This window comes from Haplochromis burtoni, unplaced genomic scaffold (genome assembly GCF_018398535.1).
Source record: "Haplochromis burtoni strain Fernald_Lab_line unplaced genomic scaffold, NCSU_Asbu1 Contig_28, whole genome shotgun sequence".
NCBI lineage: Eukaryota > Metazoa > Chordata > Actinopteri > Cichliformes > Cichlidae > Haplochromis > Haplochromis burtoni.
In genome coordinates, this window is record NW_024582389.1 from 3,381,597 (window position 1) to 3,399,412 (window position 17,816).

Below are 17,816 nucleotides of genomic sequence, written 5' to 3' on the forward strand. Positions count from 1 at the left end.
GTTCTCGCTGCTCCCCTTTGAGCTCTGTCTATTAGCAGTGGCAGAGATCAGACTAGAGAATATCCACTCAACAGACCAGTCTGGACCAGGACATGCATTTTGACAACTTAATCTCCTCTTTGACGGCAGGCAGAAAAGGAGTGAATTGCCATGTGACAAAAGGGTTTCTGACTTGACCATGTTCTTTAGAAATTCCTTCCTCTGGTATGGGAGACAACCTGTGCGGTGCTCGCACAAGACTGCCGATACCATTGTGCAGTGCTCACTTTGCAGCTTCACTAAAACTTTGCTTTTTTCCCCTCCTCCTGGCTGCACGAGGTTCTTAGCAGGAGGACGGATGGGGACGGAACATGAAATTCCAGCTTGACACTAACGGTCTAATAAAAGGCAGATGGCATAAATCAAAATTACGCTTGAATGCTTGTTTATGACCCTCTGTTTCATAACGATGATTGAGCAGGGTGTCTCGTTCCAGTGAATCCAACTGCTTGTCTGTGCCTCACCGCGGTATTTCACTGATGTTGATCACTTTTGACCTGAGGGACAGTTTGCATTGCTGATATGACTTGCCTTTTGGTTATTGTATCTGTGCCAAATCTCTCTGGGCTAAGTACAATGGGTGTGTGCACTACTGCGGACATTGTAGCTTGTGAGTGTGTGAGAAGAAGAGGGAAGGGATTTTTTTTTATTTTTTTGTCCATCCTGTGAAACCCATAATTAGGTCATGACTTTGACTCAGACACACGGGAGTATTTGCAGAATGCATATGTACTATACACAGAAAACACTGCAGAGTACACTACATTTATCTTCAGCAGAAATTTAAAGGTGATCCCATGTGGGTGTTTTCATCTGTCTTTTACTGTCTGTGATTAAGCCTGGGATCACTTTAAATCTGCTCCCGTTTCATCTCACTATCCCACAATTATCATGTTATGGTTATATTATCATCTTGATTTACAAACTGAGCTCTGCTTTTGCGGGGGCGAGTCGGCTCAAAGCGGCAACTTTAATTCCGTGTATTTTTAAGTGCAGCCTCAGGTATTTTATACCTGAACTACCTTGATCTCTGAGTTGACAACAGCACTGTATCCAGACCTCAGTTTCAGTCCCTTTCTAAAGATCAATCAAATGCTGTCGGACGATATAAGGGGGAGAAAAAAGTCATAGTCGCATAACTCAGATGATTTTAGGGACTTATTCTAATGGCAACTATAGCCTAACATATGCAACTGTACCTTTTAATATATTTAAATACAAAATCTCACATCCATGCAGCGTGCCCATTTTTTGAGCTTTTGATTAATCCCATCAACAGTCTCCTTTGTTCTTGTCAGCTAAATTAAACACCTTCACTGATATCACATTAAAAAACCCTTTTGACAGGTCTGTGCGTCGTGTCAGGAGAACTGGCAGCTTATGTTAAGTTTAGTAAGGAAGATCTGTATTCACTCATCTGCCTACATTGCAGGGTGTTCAGGCTGTTAGGCTATCCTTTACATCCCTCCGCTCTTCCTCGCTTAATTCATTCCAATTGGCTCCACCCACGTCGCCTAACTTATCCTGACCATGTACGGATCCTCCTCCAAGTCCTGACCTACCTCGCAACATCTGTGTTGTGTTATGTAGCTTAATCAGAGTCTTAACACCAAGTCGTTTATTTCTCAAGGCATAAAAAGTTTTTTAATTTAATTATTATCCTTTAAAATATGTTTTTAATGAGATGATGCCAATTGGATACATTTCTGGAACGTGCACAACCTTAAAATTGCAAAAAGACAGCTTCCTCTCAGCCACTATCAGTTTCCACAAGCCCTTCCCCACTGCCACTGTCCCAAAGACCAGCTAGTTTTTAGCAATTCTTTAATCCACTGAGTAAATGCTGGCTTCAAGTTCACTCTAACCTCTGCTACAATCGATAACAAGATTTTTCTTCTTTTTTTGGCAACAAAAGCTATAAACAAAAGCACAATTGCACAATTGGAGATACAGTATCTGAATTTCAGGAGCGGGACCACATCGCCAAACACGCTCCTTCCGGTCCTCATCTATATAGCCGCCACCAGTCCCCTTCGAGGCCGTCCCCAAATGGGGAATGCTGTCAAACCTAAAATGAGGACGTGGGCCCAGTGAGTGAAACGAATCTTTATTTTTTTGAGATTTCAAACCTATATAGATCCCAATTCTCAGGCAATCAACATGCAGGGTGTGGCCAGGGTGTCAAAAAATGGATTCACGACTTTCACGGGCTTGCAGGTAGGTAGCATCACAACAACAGCGGGTGCAGTGACTTCAGACAAGCCTGCAAAAGTACGGGATGAGTTTGGGTATCATATGGACACATGCCGTACATCTGGAGACGACACAATGGGCCTTGTGAACATTGTACGTTTTGTATATAAAACTTTATTCGGCCATGTATTAAAAAATTTACCACAAGTTTCTATGTCCATTAATTTAAGGAAACATGGCCTTTTAAAGTTGGAGGATTGGAGAAAATACAATACTTAGAATTGGCGTTGTGGCAGAAGATGAAAACGGTACAGTGGTAATACTCACCGCTGTGACATGAAAAGATGCTGGAGAATGCGTGGAAGTGATTAAAAGACAATATTGTTTAAAAAAAAATTGGCTAATGATGAATTTCTAGTGTGTGAGACATTCAGAGCTTGCGGTCGCTTTCTCTTTTGACTTTTTCTCACTTGGAGGTGGCACACGTACAGCAGCGCTAGCACGAGGTAGACATTAGCATATGATTGCTTGCGACCACTTTCCACTTCTGCCATCCATTACGTTTTAAAAGAAAGGACTTTTAAATCAAATGCGGCACTTAAGCAAAGGCAACATTCAGTGCTCTCGAAAGCATCTTTGATAAAAAGATGAGAAACTTTGTGATACGCTAAGGTCGAAGGACAATTTGATAATTTAGGGAGGGCAAGGATTTCTCTTTTCATAAAGAAAGAAAGAGTGCCATATAAAGAGAAAGAGAAGGCCTTCAGACCTTGTCAACCATCTTCATTAGAAACCCCACTTTAGTCTTAATGCATTTCTAGTCATTATCCAGGGCACAATATGTCACAGCCCTCTTTAAAAGAATATATACACATTGTTCAAATAATTGCCCTGTGAAGGACAAACAAGCACCATGTAAAAGGCATCATTATTTAGGTGAAATCACTGGCAGGGACTTTCAGGCCTTCCCTCTTCTTTGCCATTGTTGCAGAAGGCCATTTGATGTCAGAGTGTCTGAGCGATTTGCCAAACAGCAGCACGAGCGCCTGTGTGGATTTAAACAGTCTTCGATCAGAGCTGCTGCTGCTGCTGCTGCTATGATCAACACGTATCCAAGAATCACGATCCTTAGTCTAATGATATTGTTTCAAACTGAGTGTGTTAATCTAAACTTACAAAAAACACTCTGCTAGTTTGGGGGAAAAAATGACACCCCTTAAAAACACCCCCCTACCCCACCTCCGGTTGTCAATCACCTGTTATAGATCTCAGGTTTTTAATTAATATGCATAGTTAATTAGCTTCTTTCTGTCAGACAGCAGTAAAATGGCAGCTTGCTGAACTAACCAGCATCACCATGCATGGCTGGTTGCCATATTGTCTTATGTATTATCATTACTCACACTTGATGTCAAATCTATAATAACCCATAGAAACTAAATACTGGTGGCCTCTCCTACCAGTCAGACGAGTTTTTACGCCCTCTGATATTCCTACTAAAAAAAACAAAACAAAAATTTTACTTTATTTTACTTTATTGTGTGCAGGTGAGTGTGAAATGTCGTCCTGTTGCAGATTAGAGACCTGATAAATGATAGATAAGTGTAAGAAGATAGATTTTGCCTGTTCTTAATCAGGCAAGGTTTGCTTAGGGTCAGGCTTAAAATCCTCACTTTCCCAGCATTAAGAGGCCAAACTTCTCTGCAGCCAGCTTCCCAAATATTCCCTTAGTTACCACAATTATACAACCTGCAGCACCTTTGGAGCACTTTTCTCAGTCGTCTTATCACAGCTGTAGCCCTACTGGATGAACTTGTACATCGACAAATTATCCTAAAGGTGTATAGTGTGAATAGTGTGTCTGAATAAACTGATCAGGATGGGGCTGATTATAAGTGAGTGCAGGATAATCCTGACCACCCCCTGCACCACCTACTGGACAGTCAGCAGAGCACTGACCCTGACAGACTGATTCAGCTCTGCTGCCGTATTGGACAGATGCAGGAAATCTCCCATACTTCGCCCTCTAGGTCTTTACATTGCAACACATCTGTGTAGCAGAGACTCATCTCTTCTCTCATGTTAAGAGTTTAATTCAACCCTGCAATGTCACAACACTTAACGCTGATATTCTTAAGCCACTTGAACGTCATCTGACATCTGCTGTGCCTGTTTTGTTGTTTTTTTTTACAACATTTAGCAAGCCTCTTTCATTCTGCTTTGGTGAATTTACTGCGCTATCTGACTTTGTTGTCACTTCATTAGAGCAGCGCGGTGGTTAGCACCATCGCGTCACAGCAAGAAGGTCCTCAGCTGAAATCCACCAGCCCGTCGGGGTCTCTCTTTGTGGCGCTCGTAAGCTCAGTCCGTGCTTGCGTGGGCTTTTTCAGGGTACCCTGGCTTCTTCCACCAGTCCAAAGACATGAATTTAGGTGAACACCGGTGAATCGAATTTGGCTGCAGGTTTGAATGGGAGCGTAAATGGTTGTCTGTCTCTCTGTGTGAGCTGTGTGACAGACTGAGAACCTCTCCAGGGTGCATCGTGCCACTTGCCCTGTGGCAACTGGGATAGGCTCCATCCCCCCTGAGACCCGGAATTGGATAAGAGGAAGAAAATGGATGGATGGATCTTTTTGCTATTTTTTTATATGAATAACTGTATAAATGTTATGTTTACCTTTATTGTCTTTTTTCTAGATTTGTAATGTTTGACATTTGCTCCATTTTATGATATTTATTTCATTTTATCAAGCTGTACTACTGTATTTAGGCTATTCTGTTATAGGTTTGTATTTAATGTTTTGGCTGTTTTGGTATATTGGTGATCATTAAATACGCTTGGCTAGTAGCCTGTTGCTAAGTTAATTTGCCCACTTTATATGTATCCTGCACACAAGAGTCAAAATCCTCTACATAAAAGTGCAGCGCATGTTTTACTGAGATGCTATTGATAAAATGATTACAAAGATCCAATCTGTCATGTGAAAAAACACATGTTTGTACATCCCATGTCAGTTTTTCAGGAAAGTCTTAATCTCTTTAAAAAGAAACAAACATGTCTACAGATGAGATCCTCAAACAAATTACAGATTGTTGGCATTTTTTGTTATTTTCATAATAATATGAAAGAATAGACAAAACCGAAACATCACATGTCACAAGCACCCCTGCTTTTATCACACATTCAAATTCATAAAATTATCAGGGTTTCCAGCTCCGGAGCCAACGGTACAGCTTTCTTAGGGAGCTAGTTCAACCTCAGACGTCTTGGGTCTGCTGTTCTCTTTGTTATTGAAGTGTGTGGTGTCAACACGCCAAGATCTAAAGAGCTCTCTAAAGCTTCTGGGGGGAGGTGGGGGGAGGTTGTGGATGCCCATGAGTCTGGCAGGGGATTTTAAAAGATCTCCAGGTTTTTTTTGGGAATAAATCAGTCCACGGTAAGGAAAATCATCTCCAAGTGGTGAAGATTTTTTAAATGACTGCCAGTAATTCCAAGACTGGCCTGCACAGTAATTTCAACCTAAAAGCAGACTCAAAACCTCTCCAGGACGTGCGGGTAACTTTTGCAACTACTGGTGTCAAAGTGCATCTATTGACAACCTCTGCTGAATGTCTACACAAAGAGTTTGCCCAAATTTAAATGAAATGGAAAATGTGCCAGGAAAATGTCTTTGAACTCCAAAAATGTTCTGGTTTGGGGTTGCTTCACTGCCTCGAGGACAGGTCTGCACGCAGGCACTGATTCGGCTACGCTTTCTGCATCATGCGAGAGGGGCTCGAAGTTACTTTGAGGCCATCTGTCCGAAAAGCGAAGCTGAAATGGAAGACGACGTTTCAACCGGATCGCGATCCTAAGCAAACAAGCAAATCCACCACAGAATACCTCAAAAAGAAGGAATGAAAGGTTATGGAATGGCATTGCCTGAGCCCAGATTTAATACCATCATAATGTTGTGGGAGGATTTGAAATAGGTAGTACATCCAAGAAAACTTTCATGAATCTCACAACCGAAGGAATTTTGAATGTAAGAGTGGTCAAAATTTTCAGCAAGCTGATGAGGAATGAGTGATTTCTGCTAAAGAGGCAATTCTAGCTTCTGAGGGAAGGGGTCTAATTCTGTCTGCAGAATAACATTGAAATTTTCCTTCAATAGATGATTGAAAAAGCTCATTTTCCCTGCAGTGTTGTTATGATGTTACTTGCAGTTACTGTTTCACACATGTCAAATATCCAGCAGTTTCCAAGGGATATAATTGCTTTTTTTCGTTAGAATTCACAAAGGAATTTATGCTCTTTCAATTACACTAACAGAAAACATGCAATACAGATGATAGTGATTAGATGATAATACTGGTAGGGTCAAGATCACGGCATCTCTCTTTCTTGTCTGCTTTTGTGGTGCAATTTCTGACATGGTTTATGTGGCGTGCTTTATATTTTGGCTATTTGTTGGATTTTTGTCCCCTTTCTGCCAAGGATCCAGGTTGGCTTTTGCCTGCGTTCTGTCAGGCTGATGACGTAAAGAAAAACCACGAGTCCGGCACTTTTAAAACGACACAGGACCTGTAAGTGATCTCCTGATAAATAGCAAAATAGAAGACGTGACAGCTGAGGTGACTACGCAGATGTAAAGTTTAATACCCACACTTTGTCTGCCAAAACAGGAAAAGCAAGGGTAAAAAAAGGACACATTTTTGGCAGCCCTTCATCAAAAGCATAAAGCAGTGGCCACAAGGGGAGAAGTAAACAGATTAGAAAAGCTATTGACATTTCCCTGTAGCAAGGAAGGGGTGTCGAATGGCAGCGGGGATGATAAGGTGTACAGGCATTTAGTCCCCCCTCTCATGTTTTATGTATCTGTGATCACAACCGATCGTGAGCGAAATTAATCAATAACAATGCCGCCAGGATGTGTGGATGACACATGCCACTGCCCGCCCCCCACCGCCGCCGAGCTGGCCCCCACCGCCCTCGGCACCCTCTCGCCGCACTCCTCCATTCTCCACCCTCCTTCATTTTCCTCACCCCATCCATTTTGATACGGGGGCCTGTTGTTCGCCCACGTCTAGGTGAGGGATTTTTACATCCCCGGCGTGCTTGGAGGAACTCCATATGGCCGGGATCAAAGGTGTTGCTGGGTGCATGGTTCTGCTTGGTTGCCAGCCACCGCCGTTAATTAGAAAACAAGATCAGAGGCGGTATTAAAATCCAATTAAGCCCGTATGAACAGATTGCCAAGTGATGTTCACTAATGCATTACTGAGCACCATGCAAATTTTAGTGGCAGCATTTGGCTTTATGTTATGTGTTCATGTCATTAAGAGTCTGTGTGTATTTGGGAGTGTATCCGAGTGTCTGCGGGAGTGTGTCTATGCGCATCACTTGCCGGCTATCTAAGGCTCTGTGACATTGCCTGATCTTTTCCTTGATACACAGCCCTAATCTCATACAAACAATCAGCTAAAGCTCTGCAGAGCAACAACACCTATCCACACAATAAGATTGGATGATATTGCTTCTTACAATTAAAGCATAATTGAGAATGCTGAATTATTGATCCATCATAATTGAGTTCTCTTCATTTGATTTGTATGAGAAACTAATATGATGCACAGAAAATACAGCAGATTTGACTAAATTGCCTGAGAGTATTTGAGCTTAATCCAAAGATCCATAACGTTTCTACGTGGCCTCCACTGGCCACTCAAAGACACAAATTACAAGCGGGACAGGAGCCTTCTATTTAAATCAGTTTAAAATCCGAGATAGCTGTCAGCAGATAAAATTAAACCGTGTTAAGGAATTGGATGAGGCACATTAAAATGCGTACATAAAATGATTCTGCACAATAAGTGCCAATTTAGTCCATGAGTTTCATTCGCACAGCAGACAGACAGGGCATCTGTACCAAAGACTGACAAGTGGATGCAGCTGGTGGCCTATGGCCCGAAGCATCCACATTATCTCAGACGAGGGTTGTTAATGTTGGGCTGAATGGAGCCCCTTTTGAGATACAAAATAACATTCTGATTAGAAAGCCAGGAAATACACATCTGAAGAGCCGGAAATTGTCACAATGCAGAACCGCGGCACATTTGGCACAGTCTCAAGCTGGGTATGGAGGAATAAGATCTTAATGAAGGGATGTGCTCTATCAAATGCATTGAGCTTTCTCATATAGTTGCGCTGTTTATCAATTTCCACAGGATATGTTCTTCGAGTTAAAGTTTTGTGACAAGAAAACAAATTGCTGCACCCCAGTTTTCGGTTGGCGCCGATGATTTGTTTGCTGTAAAAATCTTTCGGAAATCTAATATTTTACGAGGGAGCCGTGTGACGGGCCTTTTGGCACTTTAGCTCCACCAGCATAGGACATCTTTCTTGTGTTTTAAAATGTTATTTATCTTTAACAACCCAAGACTCTGAGGGATTCAGTTAGATAGGTGTCCGTCTCATTACAGTATGGACATGCTGCTGAATTACTGGTGCACGTTAACAATGATAAAACAAGTGACCAATCAAAATCACTGGGCCAACACGCAGTGAGGCACAAAACTGTATGTAAAGAAAACGTTTTGCACGTACTGTAGCACTGAACAAAATCATTGCAACTGGACCAGCTTAAATTTCAGGTTGAGGGCTCCGCCTTTATCTGTGCAGCTGTGCGTGGTTAACTTGTTATGCTGTGATTGGTCAGGGCAGGTCATTTGTAGCATTTATAAAGCTTTGACAGGGCAGCAGTGGCTATTAAGAAGCTCATTCAACATGATGGGTGTTTGGCTTTCCTTAGGGTAAGTGAGTGGTTATATTTTCTGAGGGGTCTTAGTTGTTGCCAAGTTGCTGTAGTTAATATTTTTTCTATGTCGACAGGGCTTTGTTGCTTGTCATGCTGAGTGGAGATAGTTACAGCTACTCTGTGAAGAGAGGTAAAATTCAACAAGTCTCAGCATTTCTAATTCTAATGTTAAAAGTCTGCTTTAAAGTTGTACTAATGACTTCTCTTGCTGTGCAGGTACGGACGTCTCCTCCAGCAGTGGTTACTTTAAATCTCCTGCTGATTCTGATTGGGAAGTACCTTCGGCTGTGTTTGTGCCCGTGTCATCTGATTCTTGGGTTGTCCCAAATTCAGGTCACCCTGAAAGTAGTGCTGCGAGTGGATCAGCAGGCACCTCTTACAGCTCTGATGCTTATCCTGCGTCTGCATACTTGGGACACCCACGTGACTCCCACGCAGACTCGACACAACCGAGTTTTCAGCTGGGCTTAAATCACGGTAAGTAGTACAGACATGTAGAAATAAACTCTTAATACAAGCTTGCCATAATACTCAACATCCCTCTTTAACTTTTGTGCTCAGACTTCAGCTGGGCAGTTATGCCTCCCAGCCCTCAATCTGACAAATTTCCACTCTTCTATGTGGGAGCACCAGACCCTCTTCCCCCTGTGTTCCAGAAAGGCGAACTGTCTCGTGTGGAGAGGGCCTTTGAGCATGGCAACTCAGAATCTGAAACTAAAATGCAAGGCTTTGAGTCTTATCCTGATGCTGAAAGTTTCAATGAGGACTTCAGTGACCCTCTGTCATCAGACCTTGATGGGTTTTGGTCTGAAAACCCTTTTTTGGGCTACATGTTGCTTACTGGCAAGTATCCCCCCAGGCACAGTCACTCACTACAGCTCCAGTTTTGAGCAGGGGGGTGAGCAAACGCATGATACGCACTACATTAAGGGCCAACCTGCTGGCTCTGATCCTGATGACCTTACGCAGCCAAGCCAGTCTGTGCAACAGTAGCTGGCTACACTAGCTTGTGACGTGACTGGACGACACCAGGCCTCGCGGTGGAGGGTTCCCCCTCACAGCTAGGTTGATTTGAGCGGCCGTGCCTGTACATCTTAGCAGGCGGCTGCAGCCCTGCGGACACTCTGAAGGCCAACTTTAATGTCGCCCAATAAAGATCTGATTCACTAATACTGTGCTCTCTATGGGTTCTTTTTTTTTTTTTCACCCTCTTTCAGTACACTCATCTAAATGAGTTGACATGGCAAAAGACATTACTTAAAATGACACTTAAGATTTCTAAATTTATGGTTTGTAGTCCACTCACAAATTTCAGCAGAAACATGTAAAGGCCATTGGGGATTCACATATCCAATAATGACGGAAGCTGTTTAATGGGGCAAATGCTAAAAGCATCTCGTCTAATCATTTTCTACAACACCCCTAGAATTAGATGCTCATAACACTTGAACCGATGGTTCAAAGCTTTTGAGCTTGAACAAGCAGATTTATTAGAATTGTGCATTATGTGCACTTAATGGTGCACTTCAGCCCACACCAGATTAGCTTATAAACTTCAATGCGACTGCATACAACTACCTCAAACCTAGCAGAAAGATGTATGCTGCTTATCAGTCTTCTGATGACTCGTATCCCATGCATTTGTAAACTCATCTAGGAGGCTGCTCGCAGTTCGCCGTGCTACGAATAAAGGACATTAATGAGCAAATCCTAATGTCATGAGCTACAGTTTAGACTGTGCTATTTCTCAAGCAAGGGCACATCAATACCCAGTCTTACAGTGATATTGCCTGACAACATTAATGGACACCATTCTAATTCACATAACAAATCGGCTCGGAAAGACTCTCCATTGATCTTTAATTAGAGGCGGCTGTTAATCACCTTTATGACTCCTCGGTGGCACCGTAATAGTTTCTGCAGTGAAGCCACAGCAGTCTGTTCTAAGAACCGCATCAGTGGGGAGTGTTTACTGTGTTTATGTACAGCGCAGCACATTGCTAATGGATCTGCTTGGAAGATTTTGACTTTTTTATCTTTGTGGTTCTTATTCACGAGAGAACGACAGAATTGCAGAGCCTTGATCCGAAGCTCTGCTGCGGTAACAATCTAAAATCCTCTTTCTGTAATGGTCTTGTTGGGCGTAGGGACAAACAATGACCCACAGGAGAGAAATGGCAATTACCTCTAGTAAGATGTCCACTTCACATACCTGTCACAACGCTGATGAACCCATCTTAAAAGGCCGGCAGAGAGGGACAAAAACAAGGGGATTTTCCCTTTGTGACCCTTCAGCTTTCAGTCTTTCTTTTTCATCTATTAAGACATAAAAGGGTGAGTCCCCAGACAGATCCATCCTTTATCCCTCCCTCCCTCACTCATCGCTAACATGAACCCTGCCGTGTCCATATTCTATGGCTTATCAGTACCCACTGACATGACTGTAGCATGTATTTGCTGTATTGGTGTATTATTTTTCTGAGTGATGGTTTCATGACTTAAATTGGGACCAGAGCCAGTTTGTCAGTGGGTCCAAACCAGCCCACTGAGTGGCTTTGCAGAGACGGTGGGTACAATGTTTTGACTTCATTGTATTTTACACCAGGAAATGCTGTGTTGTAAATCTTGAAGAGTGGAACATGAACCCTACATTATCAGTTTCACAGCCTTCATATTGACAAGTCATATGGCCTGCCACACTGTGAACAATAAACTTATTGTTTAAATACTTACTTATTTTTAAGACATCTGAGGCTGTTCATCATCTGATTAGTAAATCCATTAAATGTGTACATTTATACAGTCCACTGTAGGATACCTCTTTTAACTGAGTGATCTATCCATCCCTTCTCTTCCAATTATCCAATCCAGGATCGGACTGAAACCCATCCCAACTACCACGGGGCAAGAGGTGGGGTACACACTGGACAGGTGGCCAGTCTGTCACAGGGCTAACGCAGAGAGACCGACAACCATTCACACCTAGAATCTCCAGGTAACGTAAACCCACTAAACGCCTGCATTATACTGTGGAAGGGAGCCAGAGAACCCAAAGAGAATCCACACTGACACGGCAAGAACATGGAAACTCTACACAGGAAGTCTGCGCCCAGATGGTGGATTCAAAGCCAGGACCTTCATGCTGTGAGGCAACAGTCCTACCAACTGTGCCACCGTAAATGAAAACATAAGGAAGAATTTTAAGGTGCTTTATTTATAGGTTTTCATACACACATTACTGAGATCAAATTTGAGCACGTGCATGGTGACCCGAAAGGCACTGCAACTAAATGAAAACAAGAGCAAATAGAAAAATCCTGCAAAAGCACACAAAATGTAACACAAGATTTTTTTGGAGACAATAATGCAACGGACCAGCTGTGATCATTTGCATGTTTTTTCCAACATGTTTCTATTTCCTCTTGTTTTCTTAACTTGCAGTAAGTTTTGTTTTTTCTCTCTCGGGGCTGCCGTACATTTGTGAATTTTACACCCTGGTTACAAGTTGTAACACTCGTGTCTAGACGAATATCTGCAAAGCCATGTGTGCATCTGTGTAGAGCCAAACACAGCCATGCCAGTCGCTTACACTGGACTTGTTGCATTTTACGTCTCTTACGCTGCTCAAACTCCTCCCCTGTAAATCAACAAATGTGCAGGTTGTGTGTGGAGGCAGTTTGTTGTAACCTATGGTTACATTTTAAGATTAACTGACCTCAGGGGGTCGAAGAGTTTTGGTGCTTAAATTTGAGCAAACTGTGAGTGAAAACCAAACAAATGGTCTCACAAGAGACTCAAACCACATTTCTCCTGGTTGAAAGTGGTGCGTGGAGGTTTCGCAGGCTCTGATGTCCACTTTGTCCTCTTAACTGGAAACACTCCTGTTGTTTCTGACAGACTCCGCAAGCAGCCAGTGTATTTATTTGGCTGGAATATTTGTTGTATCAGAGCATGAGCATTGCTTCAAAATATACTCCATGAATTACAACCCCCCCAAAAATTCACACTTTGTTACCATATGCTGTGATTGGGCATCTGGCATCCTGCTGTGTGCATTGATGTGAAGGTGAAATCTGGTTCGACTTAACCATTTGGCAAATGTGGGCCTAAACAAACATGTATTTCAGTTGTGTGGCTGTAAAGACCAGATAAAGAGCTGAAGCCCTATGTGGAAATAATTTGCCCATAAAATTCATAGATAATACACGTGTGTTATTTTGTGTGTTTTATGGCTCCGTCCTAAGATAATGCACGAGATAAAAGAGCCACGGTTTATTTAAAGGCGTTCACACATCAGTGTGATTTCTTTTGATGAGATTTGGTCATTTATTGTTAAGTTTACTTATCTGTCTGACTTCACACAGTCAATTTGAAGTGTACAAAGACCAGGAAAAAAAGCCCCTTTATTCTCACCAGAGAATTTGAATACCTTTGTGGGATGAAAACCATATCATTAAGTGCACCGCAGAAATAGAAGAGGCATCGTATTCCATTACCATGTACATCTGCTTAACTCTTGACTTTTTTTCCCCCAGAATCCACAGGATGTGTACAGACCAGTGTTAAAATCTACCCTCAGCCATTGCAAACGGCCAAATTGCCTTGTGATTAACGCACAATAAAAGAATGTGATGGCTTAAAGAAGCTGCAGGAAAAGCTGCCCAGTGAAAGATGGGTGTATGGCGCACTCTGTAATTAAGCCAGTCTGCACTTGATGAAAGTAGATCACACTGGCGGGCCATGGCTTCACAGCCAGTTTGTTTTTACGACATAATTACAGTCCAAATCAAATGAGAAGATTTAATATTGCACCACAACGAGCATGTGTCCAATGTCAACAATGACACTGACCCCCCTGAGGCAAGGTGTGCATGTGTATGAGTGTGAGGGGGTGTGTGTGTTTGAGGGAGGGGGGGGCAGGTCAGGCGTCAGGAAGCCGACAGCACAGAAGCTTCCCCACCACAGCAGCTATCTACCTGTGTAGGAGCCTACCTGGGAGGTCTGACACCAGTGGAATTACACTGACAGTGGGACAGAGGGGAGTAGAGAGGAGGAAGAGTTTATCTAAGAAATAGAAAGAAGGAAGAAGGAAGAAGGAGAGGGAGAACTCGACGTATGAGGGAAAAAATGATCGAGAAGAGGTTAATCTAGCTGAAGGACAGGAAGGAGAGGAAACAGAAAACAAAGAGCCGAGAATGAAAGAAGCGATGTTATGAGCAAGTGATGAAGTGACTGAATGAAAAGAGAAAGAGAAGCAGCAGACTTTAATATGCAGACAGCGAGGGTGTGGCTGGAGCGTAAAGATAAATAAACGTTTTGCTTGACTGTGTCTCCATGGTGAGGTGTCGGCCAGTGGTTAGGAGGACTTGTGCAGTCACGACCCACTAAGTTTGTATAAGCGCTTAAAAAACCCGAATCACTCGAGGACAAAAAGGGGGAAAAAATCACTGTTCAAGTGAAAAGAGCGCTTGTGAAAATAACGGAAACTCTAATGACTAATTGTCAAACAATGGATTTCAGGTTTACTGTAGCCGAGGAATCCTTTGAATATAGGTTGGAGCAATTATAGCATCTGAAAGTTGTCATTTCTGTTTTGAGGTGGGTGCTGTTATGATGCTTGACGACATGGTTATGCTGTAAACGACCAAAACCTCCCACTGAGCGGCTTTTGAGTTTTCTTCCCACTGTAAAAAAAAGTCTGCATTTCCTGTCCTCTAGTTAAACACTCAACACAACCACAAAGCCTTTGTTCCTCTGGGTCAGATTCTCCCAGAAGAGAGAATCGTCCCCAGCCACAGCTGTTGAATGACCACCATCGACCACACTGCTTTCTGTCTTCTGACCACCCTTCTAAATTGCTCTTCTCTCTATCCAGTCCTCCCTCCACCCTTCCCCTACTTCCATGCCTCTTTCCACCCCTTTTTCCTTCTTTTCCCAAGAGCAGCCAGCTGGGCTGGATTTACTCTGGTCGGCATGTCGCAGGGAGAAGCGCCGTCTGCTCTTTGGGCGGGCAGCGTCATTTGACTGGGTCCTGGTCAGGGCTGGCAGATTACTAACTGGATATCTACAGAGAGGCCAGTGGGGCCTGAGCCCTGTCATCCACTGGAAAGCGGGGTCTCTGCGGTGACCCCGTGGTTCTGTGGGGCCCAGGACACGAACCACAATCCCTGCTGACACCCTGTTCTCCGAGGACGCGGTTTTACTCCAAATCGTGATTTCCCATCAACTGCTCCGCGACAGACTGTCTGTGACTGCAGGCCTCTGCCCAGCGCTTTCTAGCGAAGAGGATACAACGCCACCTCACTAGCGGTGCTTGTGGCCACATTTCCCCCACGAAGCTGGGCTTCTTCTGCACGAGCTTAAAAGAGAGCTTTTTAAACTCGTGTGACATGTGTACTATGAGCCGGTGTCAGAGAAGTGGCTGGGATGTCTCTGATTACATGGAGAGCAGCCCTTTTGAAAAAAGAGACAGTTCAATATGGGCACAAGGTTGCACCAAAATAAGCTGTATAATAAGATGTTTAGGGTTGTAACGTGATTTACAGTTTTGCAAGTGGAAACTCACAGCTTTGTATTCAAACTTGTCCATCTGAAAAGAAAATGTTTAGGAAAACCATAGAAAGCGCGTCCGCCGTGTAGTTGGTGAGAAATAGTCTGAGCAAATATTAACTTTGATCAATCTATTTGTATTTTATTTCTGTCATTAAAAACATCTGCAGCCACAAACAATCCGCACAGTCACACTGTTCCAATTGTTATGTCAATAGTTATGCCATTGCTAGGATAAGAGCTGTGGGAATGTGACATCTTCTCAACATGCACATTTCTGCTGACCAGAATCATCAACATGGTACCCAGATGTCAGCCTTCAGGCACAAACACACACACAGAGTCAGCAGAATCACAGTCAGATTTCTTCAAGCACCAAATCCATCATCTGAGTATTTGTAGCTTCTTATCTGGCAATCCAGAGAATATTTTACAGTAATAATCACATTTTACACACCGAATCGCTCGCAACTTTGGGACATTTTGTTTCGGCCTTTGCGCCGAGAGCTCCTCCTGATTCGACTTTCTCACACAAACCCACCCAGCGCGCGCCTCTTTTCCTTACGTTACTCCACCACCTCCGCCCTATTGTGGCGTTTCTCTTCTCCCTTCTCGAACTTTCTCTTTGAGCACGCGCGTCCTGCACACGCACTATTTCTGTTATGCTATCCAATGGCCTGGAGGCTCAAGTGAGGACAGACTTGACTGCTGTTGGCCTCATATCAAGAAATACCTGATGGGTCCCTGCACTCATGCCAAGACTCATTTATGAAGCGTGAGACCGTCAACAGCCATCTTCAGAAATAAAAACCTATGAGTCACATTCATAGCATTACTCTCAATAAGAACAAAGGAGTTCTACTAGCAGTTATCGCTGAGGTTCCATGTAAGGTGTTTTGTTTACCCGTGAGCTGTTGTGCTAGCGCGCTGTGAAATATGGTTTATCAGATTCTAATCAAGATTCTGTACTTACCATCCATCTGTGTCTTGTCTTGCCCCAGCCTTCGGCCAAATGTCTGCGAGGCAGCGAGATTTCTCACTGACAGCATGATAGGTATTTCTTGAATTTCAACCATAAAGATATCAACTTGGAGAGATCCAGCTGAGACTGCAGTTCAGTCAGCAGGACATTCAATTTCAATTCAATTCAATTTTATCAGTCGTGGCAGATGGTTGCCCCTCCCTGTGCATGGTTTCTTCCTGTCAAAAGGGAGTTTTTCTTTCCCACTGTTGCCAAGTGCTTGTTCATAGGGGGTCATCTGATAGTTGGGGTTTTCTCGCTATTATTGTTGGGTTTTTACATTACAATCTACCCCACCTTGAGGTGACTGTTGTTGTGATTTGGTGCTATATAAATCTCGAGATTGAACATGACTGATTTAGTAGGAGATTTCTTTCTTCCACTGTAAGCACAGGAAACATAACTTATAACTGGACAGCATCAGAGAAATGCTTAATTATGCACTTATAGTATCTCACAAAGAATTTGACAAATCCAGCAGCGCAGTAGTCCAGCTCGCCATGCACAGTGTCATAACCCTTTTGAATATGCTTTTGTCTTCTGTTGTTGTGAGTCAGAATGGATTATCTGATCTGGCCTTCTTTTTTTGTCTTCTGTTCCAGCAGTTTCACTTCATACTTAAATATGATCATAAGACATGACTCCTTGCTTTAACAGTTTACCACATCAGTAATATCCGTAATCGGTGGCCAGAGTTTGGTGTGTTTTTTTTGTTTTTTTGGACAAAATGCAATAAAGCATATAAGGATAAGCAAAGATTCACTGAGGAGTAGGAATAATGTTTTGGCTCATCAGTCCATGCAGGGCCATAATGGTGGCTGGAGCCTATCACAGCTGCACACTCTGCACAGGTCCAATCAAGTCCAACCATTCATATACAAACAGCAACTTTAAAGACACAGATTAACCCATCGTGCATGTTTTTGGACCGTGGAATCAAACCTTCCTTTCTATAAACATTTAGATTAAAGGTAAGAGTAATTGGGTTTCTGTTTGGCTGGCGTGTGCTTTGTATAGTTTTCATTCATGTTGCAATCTGCAGATCAGCAGCACACTTGGAACCAACATCAGATTATGAGGTTATACTAAATTATGAGCAGCTGTTTCTGTTGGTTTGTACATAAGTGTATGCAGAAGTCAGTTTCTCGTGTGTGTCGGCCCAGCGAAATGATTTAAAAAATAACTTTTTCTTAATGCCTTACAGAGATGCCTGCCGC

At 43.0% G+C, this 17,816-nt stretch overlaps 1 protein-coding gene across 2 annotated transcripts; it reads left to right on the forward strand.

The window, feature by feature from the left end:
• Positions 1-8,969: 8,969 nt before the first annotated feature.
• On the forward strand, positions 8,970-10,199 carry LOC106633094. 2 transcript variants are annotated; one of them, XM_014332170.2, is made up of 4 exons: positions 8,970-9,024; positions 9,104-9,159; positions 9,246-9,506; positions 9,591-10,199. In XM_014332170.2, exons 1-4 carry the CDS (start codon positions 8,999-9,001, stop codon positions 9,917-9,919), a joined length of 672 nt encoding a protein of 223 aa, XP_014187656.1. In that variant the 5' UTR covers positions 8,970-8,998; the 3' UTR covers positions 9,920-10,199. The 2 variants fall into 2 exon arrangements, with proteins under 2 accessions (XP_014187656.1, XP_014187657.1); XM_014332171.2 differs by having other exon boundaries at positions 8,972-9,024; positions 9,363-9,506.
• The last annotated feature ends 7,617 nt before the right edge of the window (positions 10,200-17,816 follow it).